This window comes from Sus scrofa, chromosome 1 (assembly GCF_054392235.1).
Source record: "Sus scrofa isolate SSC_HxYL_T2T_F1_AM1 chromosome 1, Sscrofa_HxYL_maternal_Yorkshire_Landrace_v2.0, whole genome shotgun sequence".
Lineage (NCBI taxonomy): Eukaryota > Metazoa > Chordata > Mammalia > Artiodactyla > Suidae > Sus > Sus scrofa.
In genome coordinates this window covers 154110109-154136406 of record NC_139383.1, presented here as the reverse complement: position 1 = coordinate 154136406, position 26298 = coordinate 154110109, and the positions used below count along the sequence as shown (strand labels likewise).

General features: G+C 41.0%; 1 protein-coding gene across 9 annotated transcripts in view; it reads right to left on the bottom strand.

Annotated features, from left to right (window-relative positions):
• Nucleotides 1-26298, bottom strand: part of OTUD7A (OTU deubiquitinase 7A) — a 313215-nt gene that overhangs the window by 106766 nt on the left and 180151 nt on the right. For 3 of the 9 annotated variants that reach the window (XM_085017271.1, XM_021098720.2, XM_085017274.1), the window contains exons 4-5: nucleotides 20246-20324; nucleotides 18731-18885 (exon numbers count right to left, since the gene is read on the bottom strand). The exons of 1 other annotated variant lie outside the window; for it this stretch is intronic. In XM_085017271.1, the coding sequence (XP_084873397.1) occupies nucleotides 18731-18881 (151 nt within the window). In that variant the 5' untranslated portion in view covers nucleotides 18882-18885; nucleotides 20246-20324. Of the gene's footprint in view, nucleotides 1-7942; nucleotides 8036-18730; nucleotides 18886-20229; nucleotides 20325-26298 lie in introns of all 9 variants that reach the window. 5 more of the 9 variants (XM_085017243.1, XM_085017233.1, XM_021098709.2 and 2 more) reach the window with 3 other exon arrangements.

The window sequence follows — 26298 nt, the reverse complement described above, 5'->3', positions numbered from 1 at the left end:
AAAAGAGACTTTGAAGAAAGTAAAACTTTAATAAACTTAGAAAAAAATGTTTATCATGATAAAGGAGTCAGTCCAACAGGAAGAGGTGACAAGACTAAATGTACTAAAAAAAGTCCTCTGCGATCTGTTCCAAATGGATCGTGGTGCCTTACATGTAATAGTTACTCAGTAAATATTGTTGTTGATGAATAAAAAAAAATAAACTTCAAAACAAAAATAGACAGAAAATAAAAGAGAAATATACATACCCACAAACACAGCTGGACATTTTAACAAAACGCTTTCAGTCACTGATAGAACATGCAGATGATAATGGTCAGTATAGATTTAAATGCAATCTAGAACTGGCTTCTCAGCCATGGGGATTCCAAGGATCACTCTGCAGCCCTGTGGCTCCACTGTTTCAGTGTCATCCTTTTTAGTGTGAGGGACAAGAACCTGGGGCCTGGCACATCTGGCTACTTTTCCTTTCACTGTCTATATATGTAATAAACTGAAGCCAAAGGTGGTTTGTTTTATCTTTATCAGCTTTATCAGTCAGTGCTTGCCCTTGCCTTGGTGTGTGTGTGTGTGTGTGTGTGTGTGTGTGTGTGTGTGTGTGTGTGTGTGTGTGTGTGTGTGTTAGAAATCAATGACAAAAGATAAACAGAAAACTTTCAAATGCTTGGGAATACAGCAGAAATATCTAGCCTTCCATATAAATATCTGAAAAGAAGAGGCTTCATTAATTTAGTTAATGGTTGGCAAATTATGGCCTGCAGGCCAACTCTAAGCTGCCCCTGTTTTTGGAAGATGTGTAAGAACAGTTTTCACATTTTTTTATTTTTTATTTTTTTAGGGCCACATCCATGAACCTCCCAGGCTAGGGGTTGAATCAAGGCTGTAGCCATCAGCCTACACTGGCCTACGCCACAGCCACAGCCACACAGGATCCGAGCTGCATCTGCGGCCTACACCACAGCTCATGGCAATGACGGATCCTTAACCCACTGAGCGAGGCCAGGGATTGAATCTGCATCCTCATGGATGCCAGTCAGATTAGATTCCTCTGAGTCATGATGGGAACTCCAACTTTCACATTTTTAAATAGTTGAAAAAGAATAAGTGATGGAGACCATATGTGACTTGCAAATCCTAGTATACTTACTATATACGTCCTTTTGTAGAAAAGTTTGCCAACCACTGATTGAAGTATCCATATAAACTAGTTAAAAATACCAATTTTAATGAAAAGACAACAAGGGAAGGAAAAAAGTAACAAAGAACAGTTAAAGAAAAAAATCAATGATACGATAGATCTATAATCAAATATATTAAGCATTTATAAAGATAGCATCAGAACTTAATGAAATAGATAACTAACAATGGAAAGAATAAAGCCAAAAGGTCATTCTTTCGAAAGATTTAATGTAATCAATAACCTTGGAAATATGGATCTGTCTCTACCTCCATCTCTAATCTTCCATCTCCATCACCCATCTTCATCTCCCATCTCCATCTCTGTTTCTATCTCCACACTTCGTCCAAATTTAATACTGAATTAAAAGCAGTAGTATTTATTCTTATAGGCCTGATTGTTATTACCGAAATACTTTGGGCAGGAAGAAGAGGGGGATTATGCTGACAGCTCCAAGATTATGACATACACTTTAACATTTCACAGCAAACCATGGAGAATAGTACTAGAGGAACAGCCATGATTAATTAGGCAAATGACACACAGTGACAGAATAATATATCCTAAATATCAAGAAATAAAAAGAAAATGAATCTGAAACTGGTCTTTTCAGTGGTCTTTTGGGACCCTCCCTGATGGACTTTGGCACATCTGGTCCTTTATCTTGAAATGAAATAAAATTATGTTGGGTGAAGGGAATAAAAGTGCAATTTGTATGAAGTATTGATTACTGCTCTCTACTGGGGCCCTATTATATACTTGGTGCTGTACACACATTATTTCATTAGATCACACCACCATTTTAATCTGCAGAAACTGAGGCTCAGATTTAGATTGCTTTGTCCAGTGATCCCCTCAGGTCAGGAAGTGGTGGACCAGAACGTAAGACACAGGATGGTCTAACTGGCTTCAGCAAAATTCACAGAGACACTTCAGTTAACTGATACTCCAACTGGCCCTGATGACAATTTCCCTCCCCTGCCAGTAGCTGCTTCTATCTTCTTCCGTGTGTGATGGACTCCAAGATAGCCCCCAATGATCCCACCAACTGGTTTTTTTTTTTTTATTACTCAAATGAATTTATCATATCTGCAGTTGTATAATGATCATAACAATCCAATTTCACCACCTACTGTTACTTGTACCTTTGTGTCATCCCCTCTGCATTCGACCAGGGTTGATTTGTGTGACCAGGTATGGCAGAAATGATGAGATGTCGTTTGTGAAATATCGGGGTTTCCACCTTGGGCTCCTTTTCTCTCTCCCTCTATTTCTTGTTCTCTCTTCCTCTCTATTTCTTGTTCTCTCTCCCATCACTCACTCTGGGAGAAATCAACCAACGTCTCATGAGAATAATCAGGCATATATTCAGGCAAGGTCCCCTGCCAAGAGACCCGCCAGTTACCATGTGAGTAAACCTGAATCAGATCCCCCAGGCTCAGCCTTCAGATGACAGCATCCCCAACTTGACTGCAATCTCATGCGAGATGGAGCCAGGCCTACACAGATAAGTCACTCCTGGATTATCAAGTTCCAGAAATACATATGTGAGAACATACATGAATGCTGGTGGTTTTTTTGTTTTTGTTTTTGTTTTTTTTGTCTTTTTCCAGGGCCGCACCCGTGGCATATGGAGGGTCCCAGGCTAGGGGTCTAATTGGAGCTGTAGCCTACGGCCTAGGCCAGAGCCACAGCAATGCAGGATCCGAGCTGCATCTGCAACCTACACCACAGCTCACGGCAACGCCGGATCCTTAACCCACTTAGCAAGGCCAGGGATTGAACCCGCAAAGTCATGGTTCCTAGTCGGATTCGTTAACCACTGAGCCACGATGGGGAGCTCCTCATTGCTTCTGTTTGCTTTGGGTTTAATTCGTTCTTTTTTTTTTTTTTTTCTTTCTAGTTTTTAAGGGGGAAACAGAAGTCTTTGATTTGAGGCCTTGCTTCTTTTCCAGCAGGGGTGGTTAGCAATGGAAAGACCCCGCCAAGGTACTGCTTGTTTCTTCTATTATTTTTTTTCTTTTGCTCATGCCCCTCTTTCAGGAACTCCAATTATACTATTTTAGGCTGACTGCACTTCTTCCAAAGTTCACTGATGTGTTTTAAATTTAATTCTATTTTATCTCTGTTTCATTTTGGATAGTTTCTATTGCTATGTCTCTATGCTCACTAATCTTTCATTTTCTGTAATACCCCAGCTGCTCTTATCCTATTGAGTTTCTCTTTAATCTCACATAGTTTTCACATCTGGAAGTTTGACTTGGATCTTTAAAAATGTCTTCGACACCTTTACTTAAATTTTTGAACACATAGTTTATTCAACTCTGCTATTGTTTTTATAACTTTCAGTACCTCTTAATAGCTTTGATAATTCTAGCATTTATGTCAGTTCTAGGTTGGTTTTGATTAAATAACTTCTCACTATGGGTCATACTTTTCCATGTCTTTGCATTCCTGCCAACTTTTGATTGGATGACTGAGAATGTGAATTTTATACTGTTTGGTGCTGGAGGAGTTTATATTTCTGTAACTGTTTACTGAGCTTTGTTTTGGAATATAGTTACATTTCTTGGAAACAATTTGATCCTTTTGTGCTCAACTTTTATGGTTTGTTTTATTTTATTTCAGGGTTAATTATTTGCCCTTACTGAGGCAAGACCCTTCTAGAAATCACATTCAGTGGGTACAGACACTGCCCTTGGTTCTGTGTCGCAGTGGGCACTGTTTCCTCTAATCTTAGTTGGGTCCTTCTTCGATTGCCTGTAACATCCCCACACACAAGCAGCAGCCAGCACTCTACTAAGTAGCAGAGGCAAACCCTCAATAAATCACTGGCATTCTCTCTGCTTCTCTCTCCCCTCTTGTGTTCTGATCTCCTTTTCTTTCCAACCCCCAGCTCTGACTCCCTACCGCAGGGAGTCCACCAGGCTCCATCTGGGATCCTTCTGACACCACATCCCAGAAACACTCTCAAGGTAGTGCGCTTGGCAACCATAGGACTACCCTTGTATGTTTCTTCTCATCTTTCAGGGATCACTGTCCTTCCCTGCTTAATGTTCAGTGTCTTGTTTCTTTTTTTTTTCCAATTTAATTTTTATTTTATATTGGAGTATAGTTGTTTACCATGTTGTGTTAGTTTCAGGTGTATAGCAAAGTGATTGTTATACATATATATTATTCTTTTTCAGATTCTTTCCCCATATAGGTTATTACAGAATACTGAGTAGAATTCCTTGCACTGCACAGTAGGTCCTTGTTGATTATCTGTTTTAGATATAGTAGTGTGTAAATATTAATCCCAAACTCCTAATTTATCCCTTTCCCCACCTTCCCCTTTGGTAACCACAGGTTTGTTTTTGAAGTCTGTGAGTCCATTTCTGTTTTGTAAATAAATGCATTTGTATCATTTTTTAGATTCCATCTATAAGTGATATTATGTGATATTTGTCTTTCTCTGACTTACTTCACTTGGTATAATAACCTCTAACTCCATCTGTATTTCTGCAAATGGCATTATTTCATTCTTTTTTATGACCAATATTCCATTGTACATACCTCAATCTTTATATATTTCTCTGCTGATGGACATTTAGGTTGCTTCCAGGTCTTAAGTACCTTGTTTCTTATACACTGCTCTTTCCTCTTTTCTCAAGCACGAGGCAAACACACTTCCTTACACTCCATCTTGGCTGGAAGCATTAGTTTCCTGGTGCTGTTTCTAAACAATTGTTATGGAAAGTTTCATAAGCATCCAGAAATATATAGAAGATTATAATGAACCCATCTGCATCCATCACTCAGTTTTAATAAATAATCAACTCATAGCTAATCTTATTTCACTCTCTTTTTTTGGTCTTTTTAGGGCTGTACCCATGGCATATGGAAGTTCCCAGGGTAGGGGTCTAATTGGAGCTGCAGCTGCCAGCCTACACCACAGCCACAGCAATGCAGGATTCAAGCTGCATCTGAAAACTACACCACAGCTCATGATAATGCTGGATTCTTAACCCACTGAGCCGGGCCAGGGCTTGAACCCACGTCTTCATGTATACTAGTTGGGTTTGTTACCTCTGAGCCACAATAGGAACTCCTTGTTTCCCTTCTAATCTCAGCCATTCAACCACCTCACAAATCTCGGAGTGATAACCTTTCATCCATCAGTATTTCAGTGTGTATATATTTCTTAACACTACCTCAGTAACAATATCATACATAAAACTAATTAACAATAATTTCTCAATATCATCAAATATTGAGTAGTGAGCTACATGAGGAGGAGGCAGGAAGAAGCTGTGAGAGTGGCAGTGGGTACCACTGGAGGGTGTTAAAGGGAAAAAGATCCTACCAACTGCATCACATGCTTCATCAGAAGTCCACCCACAAGCTGCTGGAGATGCCCCTTCAATGCAGTTCCCATCACTGAGGACATGGGGCTGGGAGCCCAGGAGGAATGTGCCTATTGGGAGCAAAGTGAAAGAACCCAAAAAGGTGGGGCAGCCCGAGGGGAGATGTCCTCAAGAAACACCACAGCAAGGTGGCTGGCTTCCCAGAGAGAAAGAGAAAGCATTTAATTTCAAGCAGCCAGTGATAGTGCCTGGGGTGCCAATCTTCCCGCATGGAAAGGAAACGAGGGATCTACTTGATCAGAATGCTGAAAGAGAACTCACCACAAACGGTCCTAATGGTCTGTTTGTTTTTACCAGTATTTAAATATAGTCACCTGTCTAAGGAGAAAATGCACCCTCCCAAATGCAGCCAGAGGAGATGTCTTGGAAGTCTGATCCTGGACGGTATTTTTTTTTTTTTTTTGGCCATTTTATCTCAAATATGTGTAATTTATTTGATTACAGGGCTGCCTCCACTAAGGACAAGATGATAGGGGGAGCAGCCTGTGGTTTCATATCAGATTTCTAGATCCATAGGTAATCCCAGCTCTGGCTAGAGGGCATATGGCTTTCTTCCCTAATTCAGGATTCTCAGTCACCAGGCCACTTTTTCATTCCCACTCAGGAATACAGCGACTTGCTCACAGTAGCCCTCTAATCATGCGAATCTGAAGAAAGTTAAAGCAGTGATTTCTTCCAGTAAATCAGGTGGCATGTATTTAAGATTGGGCTTCAGATCTAGCTTGATTGCAGAAAAAGGATGCTCCAGGTACATATAGTGTGGTACATCCGACCTTGGGTCACTTTTACTTATTATGGTAATTATAAGAGTGATACCTCCTAGAATAATGAAAATTAAAAAAAAAAAAAACAACAGTGGGACCCAATTAAACTTAAAAGCTTTTGCATAGCAAAGGAAACCATAAAAAAAAGAAACAAAAAGACAACCACAGAATGGGAGAAAATCTTTGCAAATGAAGAAAACATCAAGGGCTTAATCTCTAAAACAAACAAACATCTCATGGATCTTTATATATAAAAACCCCCTTAAAAACCCAATCAAAAATGGGCAGAAGATCTAGATAGACATTTCTCCAAAGAAAACAGACAGATGACCAAAAAACATATGAGAAGATGCTTGACATCACTAACTATTAGAGAAATACAAGTCAAAACTACAATAAGGTATCACCTCACACTGGCCAGAATGGCCATCATCAAATAGTCTACAAACAATAATCGCTAAAGAGGGTGTGGAGAAAAGTGAACCCTTCTACACTGTTGTTGAGAATGTAAGTTGGTACAACCACTATGGAGGACAGTATGGAGGTTCCTTAAAAAACTAAATATAGAATTACCATATGATCCAATAATCCCACTCCTGGGCGTATATCCAGAGAAAACCATAATTCAAAAAGATACATATTCATTACAGCATTATTTACAACGGCCAAGACATGGAAGCAACTTAAAAGTCCATGGACAGAGGAATGGATAAAGAAGATGTGGTATACAATATACAATGGAGTATTATTCAGCCATAAAAAGAGTGAAATAATGGAATATTATTCAGCCATAAAAAGAGTGAAATAATGCCATTTGCAGCAACATGGATGGACCTAGAGATTAGCATATTAAGTGAAGTAAGTCAGACAGAGAAAGACAAATATATATCATTTATATGTGGAATCTGAAGAACTTATTTATAAAACAGAAACAAATTCAGAGATTTCAAAATCGATCTAATGGTTATTATAGGAAACTGCAGAGGGTTGGAAGGGAGGAATTGGGAGGGTGGGAATACCATATACACACCACTGTATAAAAAAGATGATTAACCAGAACCTACTGTATAGCACAGGAAAATCTACTGAATAGTTTGTAATAACTTATATGGGGAAAAAGAATGGATATGTTCTTATGTATAACTGATTCACTTTGCCAGACCCCTGAAACTAATACAACACTGTAAGTCAACTATACTCCAGTAAAATAAAAAGAGTGACCATCCTGGAGCCCACTGGATGTTTAATAAGTTTAACAACTTATTAAATGTCCATTGTGGATGTTTAACAAGTTCGTGTGGTTCGAGGAGCCGAAGCATCCTGAATCAGCCACTGCAATTGGCCAGGCTCCAAGCAGAGATCCTTTGGGTGCCTCCCACCTCTGCCTCTTGTTCTGATTCTATCTTGCCCATATGTTAAAGGCTCCCCAGCAGCCTGGTGGGTTTGCTATGGGTGGATCCTATGACCATCTCCCCCCAACTCCATTTCTTGGGTGTAGTCTCTGGAGAATTACTGCATTTATCCAAGTCACCAGCTGCTGTCCCCATATTGTGAGACTGTTTTCAAAGGCCAGATGTAAAGTTTAATGGAATTACCTTGACTGGCAAGTGATTGGGAATTGCCTCCCTGTGAGAGCTGGATCACCATTTGCAAATTTCCAAACAATACATATTTCAAACCCAAGGAACCTAGGATTGGAAAGGATTTCCATATAAACAATTCTAGACACTTTAGTTATTAAATTACCAATTCAACTGGTAAACATACTGCATGCATCTTAAAATATGTGGACAGCTTCCTATGTGTATATATATTTTTGAGAATATAATTTAAATTGTCACCATTTTCCTTAATTCTGCAAATTCCACAAAGATTCTGAAAAAATAGACTAGGGACATGTGAGATGTTAATTTCCAGTTAATATTTCTCCTGAATGCAACCTGGATTATTATTTTTTTGTCTTTTTTTTAGGGCTGCACCACAGTCACAGCAACACCAGATCCAAGCCGCGTCTGTGACCTACACCACAGCTTACGGCAACGCTGGATCCTTAATCCACTGAGCGAGGCCAGGGATGGAAACTTCATCTGCATGGATGCTAGTCAGATTCATTTCTGCTGAGCCACGATGGGAAGCCCTGGATTCTTTATTCAAGGATTTTTTCCCCATGGATAGCAAGATAAGTGAGGCATGGGTCCACTGAAAAAATATCTTGGTAAAGCTGCAAGGACAGAAATTCACGGTTATTGTAAAAGTGTGAGAGTTGCCTTCTCTTTAAGTAGGGAACCGACACTTTATAAACCACTCATCTGATCTCCCACTTGAAAATCTTTTTAACCAACTTTTAATATATGTCAAGTGGCCAGACAGTGTCTGGCACATCAATGTTAGCTATTAGTTCTATTTCTTGAATAGTCTTTGTGGTCTACTGAAGTGGCATTTTATTTAAAAAGTTAATTAGTTACATCATAAAACGGGTTACTCAAATATTCCTCCAGTGATTAGTTAAAGCTTTCTAAGTGTACACAGCATATGAAGTGCTATTATATCTTACAAAGACACACTGAGTATAAGGATGAATGGCAGGTGATCTGGCTTTGCAGAAAGAAGCTGGTTTTTAGCAACACAAGTGGATTCACATGCTGGTTTTGCTATGTTCTGGCTGTGTAAGTTCAAGGAATTTTCTTGGCTTGGGTTTTCCTGCCTGTAAAATGGGAAAGCTAAGACTTTGTTAACTTGTTGTGTGGATTAAAAGAGACATCACTTTTTATTTTTATTTTTTTTTTGTCTTTTTAGGGGCTGCACCTGCATCACATGGAGGTTCACAGGCCAAGGGTCTAATCTGAGCTGTAGCTGCTAGGCTATGCCACAGCCACAGCAACATGGAATCTGAGCTGCATCTGTGACCTACACTGCAACTCATGGCAACGCCAGATCCTTAACCCACTGAGCAAGGCCAGGGATCAAACCTGCATCCTCATGGGTGCTAGTCAGATTCACTTCTGCTGAGCCATGACAGGAACTCGGAAACATCACATTTAAAGAGCCTAGCATCTGACACTGAACAATGCACCATAAATGCTAACTACTGTCTTTGTTTTTAAGAAATTCTAATTTAATGAGGAAAACAAGTATTTGATCAATGATCAAATAAGACACAATCAAATATATGTTACAATAGAAATCTGCAGAGTTCTGAGGGATGGCGAGGAATAACCAATCCATTCCAACTCTTCCTAGAAACTTCTTCCCAGGTATCTTCTCTCTCATGCCTCAAATCTTTGCTTCCATTCCAGTTTTTCATGAGGCCTTCTCTGACAACCCTAACTTAAAATTATATCCATACCCACACCCAACCCCCTACCTCCTCCCCTTGATATGGGTTTCTCTGTAGCACTAACCCCTAAAATGCATGCTGTTCATTGTCTGTCTCCACGCAGGTGAGGATTCCAGTCTGGTGGCTTGTTCCTAGATTCCCAGAAGCCAAATCATACCACTGAGGGGCTAGCATGTGCCAGGTGTTGGGGGAACACAGTGAGCAAAACCCAGAGGGGTCCCTGCTGTCATGGAGCTCAGAGTTTAATTTGGAAGAGAAGCAGAATTCAAGAGCAAGACAGAGCATGTGTGTAGGAGTGGGGAGTGGGCAGCATGAAGCGCTCAAGTGAAAGCACAGAGGTGGATGGTGTCTGGGAGGAGGATGGAGAACAGATGCAGTAGAGAAGAGGGGGAAGGGATGGAGCAAGTCTGATGCTGGAGGGACTTCAGTACCATGTGGAGGAGTCTATGCACAGGGTAGGGGATGTCAGAGGAATCAAGGGAACAGTGACCCAACCTGACCTTTGTTTCACAAGGACCACTTTACCAAGGGGCAAAAGGCAGACATGAAAGAAATAGGCAGCCAGGTAAGGACACACCCTTTCACCTGGAGGCTGATCTATGTTCACCTCCTCTGCCTTTGTTTATCTCGCTATACTTACCCTTCCTGTCTTTTTTTGGCCAGATTTCTATCATCCTACATTACTCTTTCTTCTCATCTTCCTCCCTCTGCTATATTGTGATTCCCATCATAGTGGTGTGTTTTTAACTTTTTATTTTGAAATAAATTAAATAATTAAAAGCACGATTTTGTTTTTTGTTATTGTTGTTTTATCTTTTTAATTAATTAATTATTTTTACTTTACTCTTTTTAAAAATACTGAGGTAGGGCACTCCTGCTGTGGTGCAGTGGGTTAAGAACCTGACTGTGGAGGCATGGGTTTGATCCACAGCCTGGTACAATGGGTTCAAGATTTGGCATATACCACAGCGGGTTATGAACCTGACTACTATTCATGCGGTTGAAGGTTCAATCCCTTGCCTCTCTCAGTGGGTTAAGGATCCGGTGTTGCCACGAACTGCAGTGTAGATCACAGATGCAGCTCAGATCTGTTGTTGCCATGGCTGTGGTATAGGCTGCAGCTGCAGCTGACCCCATCCTGAGAACTTCCATGTGCCGCAGGTGCAGCCATAAAAAGAAAAAAGAAATTGAAATATAGTTGATTTACAATGTTTTGTTAGCTCCAGGTATAAAGCAAAGTGATTCAATTATATGTATATATCTATTCTTTTTCATATTTTTTCCCATTTAGATTATTACAGAATATTGAGTACAGTTCCCTGTGTTATATACAGTAGGTCCTTGTTGTTTTTCTATTTGATATATAGTAATGTGTACATGTTAATCCCAAACTCCTAATTTATCTCTCCCTGCCTTTTCCCTTTGGTACCATATGTTTGTTATCTACATCTGTGGATCTATTTCTGTTTTATAAATAAGTTCATCTGTACCTTTTTTTTTTTTAGATTCCAGATATAGGTGATATCATATGATATTTGACTTTCTCTGACTTACTTCACTTAGTATAGAAATCTCTAGTTCCATCCATGTTGCTTCAAATGGCATTATTTCATTCTTTTTTTATATGAAAAGCTGAGTAATAATAGTCCATTGTATTATATATACACACATACACATGTCTTCTTTATCTATTCATCTGTCAACAGATATTTAGGTTGCTTCCATAAAAACACACAAATAGTTTTTAAAAAATTTTAAGAACTCTTCTTCCCTTGTAAACCAGTTTTATTCTTTTTTAAGAATCATGCAGCAATTCACAAATATTGCATCCTTGACACCCCCACTATAGGGTGCCCATGAGTGTGGGCACATGTAGCCTTCACCCGGCTTCTGCCTCCACTGCAATTTTTTTTTTTTGTCTTTTTGCCTTTTATCGGGCCACTTCCCACAGCATATGGAGGTTCCCAGGCTAGGGGTTGAATCAGAGCTGTAGCTGCCGGCCTACGCCACAGCCACAGCAACTTGGGATCCGAGCTGCGTCTGCGACCTACACCACAGCTCACGGCAACGCCGGATCCTTAACCTACTGAGCAAGGGCAGGGATCGAACCTGCAACCTCATGGTTCCTAGTCGGATTCGTTAACCACTGCACCACGATGGGAACTCCCCTGCAATTTTTTTTTTTTTAACCCTTAGAAAAATCTGAGACCTCCCAATGAAAACAGTTCATTCTTTGAAACACTGGCTTTTAGAAATTGCATAATCTAAATAACTTTGACAACTTAAAAAGTCCTCCTATTATACCCTTCCCATGTATAAAAACAGAGGACAGGTTCAGGTCCACAGTATATGAGGAAGGGACACCCCACCCATCTCTCCTACTGAAAGCAGCTATATGCCTAGACAGCATGCCGGGAGCAGCTAGTGGGAACGGAAAAGTAAATGAGTGCAGGTAGAGGAGAAGAACTTCAGAACTGGTGAGGAGTTCACTTTTTACTTCCAGTCTCCCAGTGTGAACTCAGTGCAGCCCCAAGCCCAGAAGTAGGCATTAAACTCCAAGAGAAGACCTCTTCTCTGGCTTAAGAAGCAGGAAGGTGTCTCCAATGTTCAGAGAGGGTGTAAAAATCCCTTCTTTATCTTTTTTTTCTTAAAAACTTCTTCTCAGTTCTCCTGTGCCCCAGAACTTCTTCCCAGTTCTTCTGTGGCAGCAATGGGAGATACCAGGAAATCAGAATGGACGATGTGGAACTTCTTCTCCAGTCAGAGGAGCCAGAGTTCCCAGTGGGCAGGGTGAACCCCACTGCTGCTGTTCTCTCTCTGGCCTCTGACTATTCAGCTCTGAGATGGGCACAAATCAAGTGTGTGGGAGCATAGGGCAAACAAAGCCCCAGGTCCGGGCTGGAGGGCTAGAGAGCAACGTCTCAGGGATCCAAAACCAATGAGGAGATTATAAAGCAGGAGCTTGGGAAAGCAACCCCTTAAAGTTGTTTATGAACTCTTGGGCTCACCTCTGAGCTGCACATAGATCTGACCCTAAATAGATTCTAGAGACTTGGGTATTAAAATATGGGACAGGCTACTGCTTAAATCTCAGACTAGCCACAAGGTGGTCCACACATGAAACAGAGCCAAATAGCATTTCTCAAAGACTTGATCTTAAAAATCACAATCCACAGAAGTCTTAGGGAACTCAGAATTTGTGTTCTGAACCCAACTGGGTTAATTACTTTCTAAGAGAATAATAATAATACTTGCCATAAAATTGAAAAAACAACCAAAGTCTCAAAACATAATATTCAAAATATCTACAATACAATCCAAATTACTCACCATATAAAAAGCCAGAGAAACCTCAACAGCAATTCTGGGATGCAACAGATATTGGAATTATCTGACCAAGACTTTCAAGCAGTTGTTGTAAATAAGTTTTGGGTTAGATGCAAACTTTTACTTTTAGAAAGGATAAGCATCGACATCCTACTGTATAGCACAGGGAGCTATATCCAATCTCTTGTGATACAACATGATGGAAGATAATATGAGAAAAAGAATATATATATATATATATATATATACACACACATATATATATATATACACACACAACTGAGTCACTTTGCTGTACGGCAGAAATTGACACAATATTGTAAATCAACTATACTTTAATAAAAAGTAAAAATAAATAAAAATTTAAAAAATTTCCAACAATTTTTAAGAATGCTCTTGAAAAATATGGAAAGATTCAGAAAAGAAGTAGAAGATATAAAGAAGAATCAAGTGATAAAAAAATAAAAGTAAAAATAGGAAGAATCAAGTAGAAATGTCAGAAATGAAAAAATTCAATAACTAAAGTTAAAATTCATTGGATGGGCTCAGTAATAGAATGGAAGTAATAGAGAAGTCAGTATACTTAAAAGTAGATCCACAGGAGTTCTACAATCTGAATAATTGATAGAGAAAAGATTGAACGAGAAAATGAGTAGAACTGGAGGGACTTGTTGGACAATAACAAAAGGTCTAACCTTTACCTAAGGTCTAATCCAAGTCCCATTAGGAGAGGAGAATGTGGGGGCAGAAAAATCTTGAAAGGAATAAAGGCTGGTTTACTATTAGAACGCAATTGATGCAATATGTTATATTAGCAATTTAAAGAAGAGAAACAACTCGTTCATATCAATTGATGTAGATAAAAGATGCATTTGAGAAAAAGAATCATGATAAAACTCTCAGCAAACTAGGAATAGAAAAGTATTTCCTTCACCTGACAAAGAGCATCAACAAAACCCCTAGCTAACATTCTACATAATGGTGAAAGACTAAAAGTTTTCCCCCTAAGATCAAGAACAAGACAAGGGAGTTCCATTTGTGGCTCAGTGGGTTAATATCCCAACATAGTGTCCATGAGGATGTGGGTTCAATCCCTGACTTCACTCAGCGAGTTAAGGGTCTGGTGTTGCCATGAACTGCAGCATGGGTGACACAGGCAGCTCGGATCTGGCATTGCCTGTGGCTGTGGCATAGACCCACAGCTGCAGCTCTGAGCTGGCTCCTAGTGTGGGAACTGCCATATGCTGCAGGTGCAGCCTTAAAAAAAAAAAAGAAAAAGAAAAAGAAAAAAAGAACAAGGTAAGGATGTTCCCTTCCACTACTCTTATTCAATCTTTTACTGGAAGTCCTAGCCAGAATAAGTCAAAAACCAATAAATAAAAGGTACACATTGGAAAGGAAGAAATAAAACTTTCTATATATGAAAACAACATATACAGTCTAGAAAATTTCACAGAATACACACAAATACACACACACAGAGTCCTGAAAAAATAATTGAGTTTAGCAAGATTGCAGGATATAAAGTCAACATGCAAAAATCAATTCTATTTTTATATGCTAGCAATGAAAAATTAGAAAGTGAACTTTAAAAAAGTACCATTTAGGGAGTTCCCGTCATGGCACAGTGGTTAACGAGAATCCAACTAGGAACCATGAAGTTGCGGGTTCGATCCCTGCCCTTGCTCAGTGGGTTAAGGATCTGGCATTGCCGTGAGCTGTGGTGTAGGTCGCAGACGCGGCTCAGATCCCGTGTTGCTGTAGCTCTGGCGTAGGCTGGCAGCTACAGCTCCGATTCGACCCCTAGCCTGGGAACCTCCATACACCGCGGGAGCAGCCCAAGAAATGGCAAAAAGACAAAAAAAAAAAAAAAAAAAAAGACAAAAAAAAAGTACCATTTAAAGCAGTCCCATCTCTCTCCAAAGATATATCTCACAAAATATGCATAGGATCTGGTATATTAAAAACTACAAAATATTAATGAAAAAACTCAAAGTCCCAAATAAATGACTATACTGACTTCATGGATTGGAACATATAACATAGCATTTATTTATAGATTTAACATAATTTCAATCAAAATTCCAGCAGGAAATTTTATATTGGTAAGCCATTCCTCAAGTTTATATGGAAAGTGAAAAAAATAGTATGCATGAAACACTTTGGAAAAAGAGTAACAAAGCTGAAAGAATCATGCTGATTTTAAGAATCACTATAAAGCTATAGTAATTGGGGAAGTATTGGCAAAGGAATAGACATATTGATCAATGGAATAGAACAAGCATTGAGAAATAGTTTCCCACAGATATGCTCAGATGGTTTGTGACAAATTTACAAAGGTGATTCAATGGAGGAAGAATAATCTTTTCAAAAAATGGTTTGAACATCTATATGCACTTTTATGAACATTGTCTTAAATCTCATGTTACACAAAAATCAACTCAAAATGAGTCAATGATCTAAATGAAAACATAAAAGTATAAAACTTCTAAGAGTTTGCATAGGAGAAAATCTTCATGACCTTGTCATGAGATGGTTCTTAGACATGTCACACAAAGCACCATCCATAAAAGGAAAAAATGATAAACTGGACTTCCTCACAATTAAAAACTGCTCTGCTAAGGGCACTGTTAAGAGAGTGAGCAGTCAAGCACAGCCTGGGAGAAAATATTTGCAAATCACATATCTGACAAAGGATTTATACTCAGAATATATAATAAGCTCTCAAAACTCAACCATAAAAAAACAACAACTGCATTTTCCTGAGAAACAGGCAAAAGGCTTGAACAGACATTGAACCAGGGAAAATACCCAGATGGAAAATAATAACTTGAAAAAATTCAGCATCATTAGGGAAATGAAAACTAAAATGATAAGGAAATACCATTCCAAACCTACTAGAATGTTTTAAAAATAATAAAGCCAAGTGCTGGTGAAGCTGCATTTCTGGTATAAATGCAAAATGGTACAGCTACTCTGGAAAACAGTTTCACAATTCCTTAAAAAGTTAAACATACACTTAACATATGAACAAGCACTTGTGTTTACTCTTGTGTTTACCCTGCAAAAATTAAAACTGTTCTCAAAACCCCCTGTTGTTTTTTTTTCTTTTTATGGCTGCACATGCTGCATACAGAAGTTGCTGGGCCAGGGGTCGAACTGGAGCTGCAGCTGCAGCAACACCACAGCCATGGCAATACCAGATCTGAGCCTCATCTGCAGTCTATGCCACAGCTTGTGGCAATGCCAGATCCTTAACTCACTAAGGCCAGGGATCACACCTGCATCCTCACAGAGACAACGTTGAAAAACTCTTATTCTTAAGTGTATCATAGCTCTAGTCATAACTGCAAAAACTGGAAACGACCGAATGTCCCCCACAGGGGACTGGCTAAACAATCCGTGGTCCATCTCTGAGCATCACCCAGCAACACAAAGGGACAAACCATGGACCCACACACAACAGCTCAGATGAATTTTGAAATGATGATGGGGAGTGAAAATATGCCAGTTTAAAAAAGATTAGGTCCTGTGTGACACAATGAACATGACATTCTTTTTTTTTTCCTTTGGCCACACCCGAGGCATATAGATTTTTGGGAGCCAGGGATTGAAACCATGCCACAGCAGCGACCTGAACCACAGCAGTGACAACAATGCCAGATCCCTAACCTGCTGTGACACCAGGGAACTCCAGAACATTCTTAAAAGACACAAAAAGCAAGAAGATAAAAGATGAAGCAAGTGGCCAGGGTTGGAGAAAGCAGGGCAGTAAAGAGCAGATGGGTATGGGGGGCAATGCCATGGTTCTGAGCGCTGAGCATCAGTGATAACACAAATCTACACACATGTTCCAGTTCTTCTAACTGTACATACAAAAGCCTTAAAGGATAAAATTAGAAAACGGCTGACAACTTTTTTTTTGTCTTCTTAGTGCTATACCCTTGGCATATGGACGTTCCCAGGCCAGGGGTTGAACTGGAGCTGTAGCTGCCGGCCTACACCACAGCCACAGCAACATGGGATCTGAGCCTCATCTGAGACATATGAGATCTACAGTACAGCTCATGGCAATGCCGAATCCTTAACCCACTGAGCAAGGTTGGGGATCAAACCTGCATCCTCATGGATACTAGTCAGATTGTTTCCACTGAGCCACGATGGGAACTCCAGAGCTGACAACTCTTGCTTCCAAATGAAGGTTAATGTTAGTACCAGTTGCAAAGATGGAAACAGCTGAAAAGGCCTTCTCCCACTATGAGTGTCTGCTACATGCTGATCACTGCACAGAGCACCTTACACCACAACTTCTAATGTTCCTAGTCACCCTGGGAGGTGGGTTAGGCTCAAAGTACAGAAGAAGAAGAAAAAAAAAAAAAAAAAAACAGAGGCTAAGAGAAAGAAAAGCATTTGCCCTACATCTCACAGCCAGTAAATGCTAAGCCTGAACCTGACCGCAGCCCTCACGGCCAACTTCACTGAAAACCTACTTTTCTACTCCAACTGATCACTGAAATTAAGAAAAGCAGTGCAAGCTATTCGGGTGACACTGAATAGCACTTTGACTTACGTATATCACAAATATTCTCTAAGCAAGTTTAAGTCTAAACTCTGAGTTTGCGTAAAATTCTGGGAAGTCCAGGGAAATTTAAAAACTGTGTTATGGCACTGCCATTTTACCAGCATCTTCCAACTGGTAGATCTTCATATTCAATGAGATTGAGTAGTTATCTCCATTCATGCATATGTACAGTAATTCATATTTTTTCCTAAGAGAATGAAGATTCCTTCATTGTGACTTAACACTACCTGACCAAGTATTTGCTAATTTCACAAGGAGTCTGTATATGTGAAGCAAAGAGTAATCATTTAAAAATTCTCTCCTTTCACACACGACGTTCTGAGAAGCCGTGATTACTTCTTCCCACCTCTTCTCTTTACCCCAGCACAAAAAAAGAAATTTCAAAAATGTACAATGTAAATCCATTTTAGAGACCAAAAACATTCACTTTTATTTCATGATGATTAGAGCTGAAAAACTATCTGAAAACATTCTAAACATGGAGAAGCACATTTTTCATGTACTAAATGATCTACTCAAAAAGCCTGAGGATGAATTTGCCTTCTTGCTTGTGAATTATTCTCCACTATTTTATTGGCTATTAGGTGTTCTTTTCACCCAAAACTTTGGCCTAAAGTAGTTTTGTCTCTGCTAAGACAAAGATAAGAAGCTAAGGTCTCCAATAAAAAGGTTTTTCTTAAATCAACTATACTTTAATTAAAAAAAAGAAGAAATCAAACCTGCTGACATCTTGATCTTGGACTTCTAGCCTCCAAAACCATGAGAAAATAAACTTTCATTATTTAAGCCAAAAAAAGGAGTTTTCTTGAACATTCAATAATTTCTTCTTTACCAAATATATTTTCTTTAAAAAAATAACTACTGATAGTTTTTTGACTCAATATCTATCAGCCTTAACGCAAAGCCAAGCCTAGCTAATGCCCTTTGCTCTTTCCCTGTGGAGAGTTGGGGGATCTATTCCACTTCCCAAAGAAAGTCAAGAGTAACAAAAATAATTTCACCATCAACACTTCCTTTTACTTTTTAAGGAGTCCAAGTACCACCCCGGTCGGGTAAGAGAAACCCTCTTATCTTTTGCCTCTGGGCTGGAAGATAGTTATGCCCAAGAGGGTGGTTGGGGGCCTGGAGGAAGCCTACCTTCTAGCAGGTCTCTGGCCAGACCAGGTTCTGCCCCTGTGGACCGAACAAAGTCTGACAGGACTGCGTCCATATCAAGAGTCATAGGATCATGTAGAAGGGCCGCCCAACACTGAGCCGAGGTGGGGGTTGGAAGCAGGCTAGAAAGCATCCATCTGTGGAAGAGAACAGAGAGGGAAATGTGAAGGAGAGAAGAAACCCGTTCCGTCTGCTGGGACATGCATTTGGGCCAGTTTGGGGCACTGCCTGACTGTTCATGCGAGACAGCAAATAACAGACGTCAGACTCAAATGCCATCCCACAGGACAGAAGGGGGCTTTCCAACTTTCAGCCCTTCCCACCTTGCATTCTGTCAATCCCAGCAACAATTAGTTGAAAAGGAGATGGACTAGACTGTTCCAAAACATCAAACACTTATTCTTCATTCATCCTAGAGGGATTCATTTGGAGTCGCTGGATTTCTAGTTCTCTTCCAATGTGCAAGCTTTTGACAGTGTCATTGTGTTGCCACCTCACCCCACCTATGCCTTTATCAGCGAGCCACCCCCCTCACCCTTCCCTTGGCTCTTAGAAAAGACTCCACAACTGAAACACTATGCTTGCTGAAGACGTTCAACCACTTGCCATCTTTCCAACAGCTGCCATTCTCACAACAACAATCAAACAAAATTCATAAAGATTTGATTTCCTCAGTGGGATAATCCCAGTTAGAGGGATAAAATGGCCTTCTGCAGCTTGACCACAAGCTGACAGCCAGCCAGTTGCTGGGGAAAAACAACGAGCACACAGCATGGGAGTGTGACTTCCACCAGCAAATCAGCGCTGGGCTACTGGTGGGTACCCAGTCATGCCCAATAAAGCACCCTCTGTCTCCATCAATGAGGGGTTGGAAAATGATGGCCTGTGGACCAAGTATGGCCCACCACCCAATAACGCTATACTGAAATCAGCTACACCCACTCACTGTTGTTGCATCTCTGGTGGCTTTTGGCTTTTGCATGTGGCTGAACGGAGCAGTTAAAACTGAGACCATAAGGCCCACAAAACCAAACACATTTGATGATTTGGACCTCTACAGAAAGTTGGCTGAGGACAGATGATGGAAAGTTCTATATTAGTGAGCATGTAATTAATTTTACATGCTGGGGGGCAGGTGAGTTTAAACCCCATGCTATAGATGAGTGTCTCCTGTTCCTTTCTTTCTTCTTCTTCTTTTTTTTTTTTTGTTTGAGATAAGCACTTGGATGGGTTTATCTAATTTCAACCCCAGCTCTGCCCGTGATGAGCTGTGATGTGCTGTGTAACCTCTCTGAATCCACCTGAGCATCTGTGAGGCTTGAGGAAATAAGGTCATGGAAGGTGCCAGAACCTGATGGAGGAACGAGGCAGTGAGGTCTATGCCCCAGCAACAGTCACTGTTACTACACCAGCTTGTGCCTGGCTCCAAATGGGGTGTAATTTGGGGTTGGTGTGGCTCAAAAATAAGAAAATTATTTGACCTAATGTATATGGTACCAATTAGGAGACTGTGGTCTTCCTTCTCTCCATGTACCGGGACCTCGGCCAGGAGAGTGTCCTCTTTGGTCGCTTCCACCTGGGGGAGAGAGCAGAAAATCAGAGCATATTACTCTCCCCATGGTCACACAGAGGCTAAAGGCTTTGCTTCTTGTCATGGGAGACTACACCTGGGCCTCAACTGACATCAAACCTGCTACCTTCCTGAGCCCTCCAGGTACCATCAGCTTCCACGTCTGTGGGCTTCTGCCAGTAGGGTGATGGCTCAGCTTTCCTCACTGGAGCAAGTGTTTATATTTCAGTGAGTGTCCCTTTACCATTCTAAAGCTGTTTTCAGTCTTACTAGTCAACCCTCCATCAATACATCTAATCTTGCATGTTTTTATTATTGTAACATATATAACATGAAATCGAGCAGCTGGACCATTTTAAGTGTACAGTTCCATGGTATGAAGTATATTCACATTGCGGTGCACCCATCACCACCCCCCATCTTTTTCATCTTCCCCAATGGAAACTTTGCCCCATTAAATAGTAACTCCCATTTTCCCCTATCCCTAGCCCCTGGAAACCACCATCTGCTCTGTTTCTGAATTTGACAATCCCAGGAGCCTCGAACCAGTAAATCATATATCCGTCCTTCAGTGATTGGTTTATTTTGCTTGGCACACTGTCTTCAAGGTGCATATCTGTTGTGACAGGTGTCAGGATTTCTTTACTTCTTAAAACTCATCTTAGTCTTAGCTATTACAAAATGCCACACACTGGAGGGCTTAAGCAATGGGCATTGATTTCTCACAGTTCTGAAGGTTGGGAAGTCCTGGATCAATATGCCGGCAGATCTAGTGTCTGGTGAGAGCCCACATCCTAGCTTGTAGATGCCAACTTCTCACTGTGTCCTCACACAACTGAGAAAGCAAGCTTTCTGGAGTCTCTTCTAAAGGCACTAACCCCATGACAGGGGAAGGTCCATCTTCGAGACTTCATCTAAACCCAGTCCCCCCCGGGTCCCACCTCCCACTACCATCACACTGACAGTTAGGGCTTCAACATATGAATCGGGGTCAGGGGGCATAGCATGCAGTCCACAGCAAGGCTGCACAATATTCCACTTTACAGATGGACCACACTCTGTTTAGCCGTTCATCCGTAGTTGGACACTTGGGTGGTTTCCACCTCTTGGCTATTGCACATAACTCAACATAAACCATTTCCTCACTGACACCAGGTCATCATGCTATGACTGAGACCAGCTTTCAGCAGTGTGGTGTACAGATTCACTCCCACACCTCCTCATCTGTGTCTTATCCTCTCTACAGACAGAGATTGAAGGGTGGGATTTGAATGAAATTTTCACCAAATTCACATTTCAACATTTGCATGGCAAGAAGCTATTGAGCATGCCCCCTTGAAGACATCTTCCTTCCTAACTCCCTTCCTTCTTTCCTTCCTTCCTTTCTTTTCCACCAGTGACATATGGAAGTTCCCATTCCAGGAATCAAATCTAAGCTGCAGTTGGGACCTATGCCATAAATGCAGCAATGTCAGATCCTTAACCCACTGTGCGAGGTCAGGGATTGAACCTGAATCTCTGCAGAGATCTAAGCAGCTTCAGTTGGATTCGTAACCCGCTGCACCATGGCAGGAAGTCCAAAGACATTTCTTAAACCCACTACCACCACTACCTCATATTCTCACACTGTGATGATATGGGAGGAGCCAGGCCATCCGGGGCTCAGGCCCCCAGCCTCCTCGGCTGTCCTCATCTCGCTGCCCCTCCAGAGTGCACTGCTGGGCCCTGTGACCTGCCTTTCATGGCCAAGGCACCCCATGGCCTTGTCCAAGCCCTGTCAGGACCATGGTGGCCATGTCGTGGCTCTGCATCTTGGCCCTTGGACAGAACTGCTTTGCGGGTTTCACCCACTGGGGACAGCGGTGTGTCAAGCTGTTTCTGCTGTGACTTTGCTTTAGGAGAGGCACTGCAGCCTGGGGATGGGGCCTGGCCCTGGAATCAGTCTCTTGGCATCAAAGTGGCCCCACCACCACTGCTTGTGTGGCCTTGGGCATGCTATTTCAGTTTCATCACTGGTGGAATTAAAAATCACAACAGTACTTCTTACCTGATCTAAAGTTTTAAGGAGCTGGTACAGGAAACACACTGCCCACAGCATGTGCTCTGTAAATACGAGCTATTATCCAACCTGTAATAACAGGGTCCATCCTCACCTGCTCAGGTGAGGAGTAGAATTGCTGAGGGGTTGAACTGCTGCCCCCTCTTCTCTTCTGAAGAGCTAGCCTGGATGACAGAGTGGGTAGGCGGATAGTGTGTTCCTACTCCCCTTGCCCAGACCGCTAGACATACCAGCAAGTTTGCTAACTGATCCCACACAGGCCCAGACCCAGACAGGCAGGTGCCCATTCCCTCAGGCACCAGACACATCATGTGCCCCCTCCCTGCCCCATATAAATGCTCACACACAGGTGGGATAATGGGCACGCCTTTTTCCTGGCTGTGTCTCAGTTCCTGAGTCTGTGGACAGTGGGATGTGGAAGCCTGGAAATGCACAGTGGGATGCTGGGGACAAGCCAGTGAAGGAGGGGTATCAGGACGCTGCTTCTGCCCTCACCATTCAAGCCCATGGCTAAGCCTCTGTCCCCTTCTCTCAAAATACAGGGCTTTGGCAAGGTGAGCTAAGGACCCTTGCTGTTGCAATATTCCATGTTTGAAGGTCTCAAAAAAGAGAGAATAGCAGAGGTTTCTGGTTGTTATGCAAAAACAGGGGAAATAAAATAAGATTACTTCCTCCCTCCCATTTCTATGTGCCAAGAACTTGCCACCCTCCTTTTTTTTTTTTCTTGTCTTTTCAGGGCCACACCCTTGGCATATGGAGGTTCCCAGGCTAGGTGTTGAATCAGAGCTGTAGCTGCTGGCCTACACCACAGCCATAGCAACAGGGGATCCGAGCTGTGTCTGCGACCTACACCACAGCTCGAGGCAACACCAGATCCTTAACCCACTGAGCAAGGCCAGGGATCGAACCTGCGTCCTCATGGATACTAGTTGGGTTCGTTAACCACTGAGCCACAATGGGAACTCCCAACTTGCCACCCTTCTGCCCCCTGGTCTCCCTATGGGGAAGACTCCATGTGGGCGGTGCTCTCTATGGCTCATGAAGCAGGAAGAGTGCATGCAGCATTGTCCCTGGCGGGTTGAGTCCTGATGGGCCCATAGGGGAGTGGCCAGATGTCAGCTCCCTTCCAGAGGAATACCTATGTGCCTCCAGGGGGCTGCACCCTAGGCTCTGGTCACAAACCACGGCACAGGGGCAACTGTCTGAGAATCAGAAGTCACTAAGCATGTCCTAAAAATCATGCACCTGGCTAGGCATTTTCCTAAAACTATTTTGGGGGATGTGCTCATTATCTTTGAATAGGCATTTTTAAAATAATTTTTGTGCTCTTTTAATGTATGATTTTATTTTTTTATTTTTTATGAAATATAGTCAATTCACAGTATTGTGTTAGTTTCAAGTATACAGCATAGTAATTCATGTACATATATATATGTGTACATACACACACACACACACATATATATTCTTTTTCAGACTCCTTTTCTTTATAGTTTATTACAAAATAGTGAGCATAGCTCCCTGTGCTGTAAGCAGGTTCTTGCTGGTTATCTATTTTATATACAGTATGTGTTTATCACAAACTCCTAATTTATCCCTCCTATTACCCCTTTACCCTTTGGTAACCATAAGCTTGTTTTCTATGTCTGTAGGTCTATTTCTTGTTTTGAAAATTAAAAAAGAACTTAAAAATTTTAAAAGGTTGTTTCTACACTGAAATGAACAGGAAGTTAAAATTTATGGGATAAGCTGTTTGAGTTAAAAAAGAAACTTCATTTTAAAGCAGAAAATATATATGTCCACCTCCCCTGAGGAAAAAATAAGCCAGTTTCGCTCAAACACTAAGCATTGGCTCAAGACCAAGTGAGAAGTCCTGAAGCTTTGGAGAAATTAGAACAAGTATGAGGCAACTGACTTCAACAAAGGTTTTTAATTTTTGCTTTGTTCTTTTTTTTTTCTTTTTTTCCTTTTTTTTTGGCTGTTGGTCAAGGATTGAGTATTTTTATCTGAACTGCACACTGTCCCCACAAATAAGCAGCTTGCCTCTGAGTTCAAGCCTCTCTCATCAATGGTTAGGAAAGTTTTCAAAGATGCCAGAGAAGGGGACACAAGTGGAACAGGAGTCAAGAAAGGAAGATGACCAACAGGCACATGAAAAGATGCTCAACATCTCTAAGTACTAGAGAAACACAAATCAAAACTACAATGAGGTATCACCTAAAACCGATCAGGATGGACATCATTAAAAAGTCCACAAGAAATAAATGCTGGGGAGGGTGTGGAGAAAAGGGAACCCTCTGACACTGTTTGTGGGAATGTAAGTTGGTGCAGCCACTATGGAGAACAATATGAAGGTTCCTCAGAAAACTGAATATAGAACTGCCATATGATCCAGCAATCCCACTCCTGTGCATGCACCCAGAAAAGACAAAAACTCTAATTCAGAAAGATACATGCACCCCAATGTTCACTGCAGCACTACTTACAATAGCTAAGACATGGACACAACCTAAATGTTCACTGACAGATGAATGGATAAAGCTGTATTACATATATAAAACAGAATAACACTGAGCCATAAAAAGAATGAAATTATGCCATTTGCAGTAACATGGAGCTCATCATAGTGAGTGAAGTCAGACAAAGACAAATATGATATCACTTATATGCAGAATTGAAAAAAATGATACAAACAAGGGAACACTTACTGTGAGAAAAAAGAATGTATACATGTATGTGTAACTGCATCACTATGCTGTACAGTAGAAAAATATCTATATAAGTAAATGATAAAAATAAATAAATAAAATAATAAAAAAAGAAAGAAAAAAATTTTAAATGATACAAATGAACTTACAAAACAGAAACAGACTTACAGACATGGAAAACAAACTTATGGTTACCAAAGGGGAAGGGGGAGGGATAAATTAGGAATCTAAGATTAGCAGATACACACTACTATATATAAAAGAAATAACTAACAAGATCCTACTGTATAGTACAGGGAACTCTATTCAATATCTTGCAATAAGCCATAATGGAAAAGAAAAAATAATCTCTCTCTATATATATCTATTGAAATGTTGAAACTAATACAACATTATAAATCAACTGTGCTTCAATTAAAAGAGAAAAATAATTATTGACTTTAAAGAGTATTAAAGATTAAGGGGAAAAGGTAGGAGAGTAGGACAGAGAAGGAAGGCACAAAAGCAGAGAAAGAGATGAATGACAGCTCTATTGAAAGGACATCTCCAGGTACACTGTACCTTTAACAGATGCTATATTAGCCATTGCTGGGAAACAAAGTATCCCCAAATTCAGCGACTTAAAATATCACATATTTATTATCTCCCAGTTTCTGTGGGCCACAGGTGTCAGAGCATAGCTCGGCTGGATTATCTGGCTCATAGTCTACAATCAAAGGGTTGGTTGGCTGAGGCCATGGTCTCCTCTGAAGGCTCAAATGGGGATGTACCCCCTCCCAAGCTCACTGCTGGAATTGTTGTCAGGATTGCTTCTGGAGGGTTCCTTGCCATATGGGCATCATATCAGTAAGATCACAAAACGACAGTTGCTTCATCAGAGCAAGCACTTCCATAACCTGATCTCGGAGGTGGTAGCCTGTCACTTCTGCTGTACTGTCTTTAGCAGGAGCACGTTGCTCAGCCCACCCTGACACAATGGCAAGGGACACTCAAGGATATGAACATTGAGAGGTAGCAATGACCAGGAGCCACATCATATGCTGCTGACCACAGACACCCTTGCAGCAGCCATAGGAGGGTTCAAGTTCAGTGTGGAGGTGAAAAGATAGTGCTGCCTGATTTCCCGTAATTTGTCAGCCATCTTCACATTTTCTTTCTTTCTCTAGCTACTTGTTATAGAAAAGTTTATCCAGAATTTGAAAAAAAGGAAAAA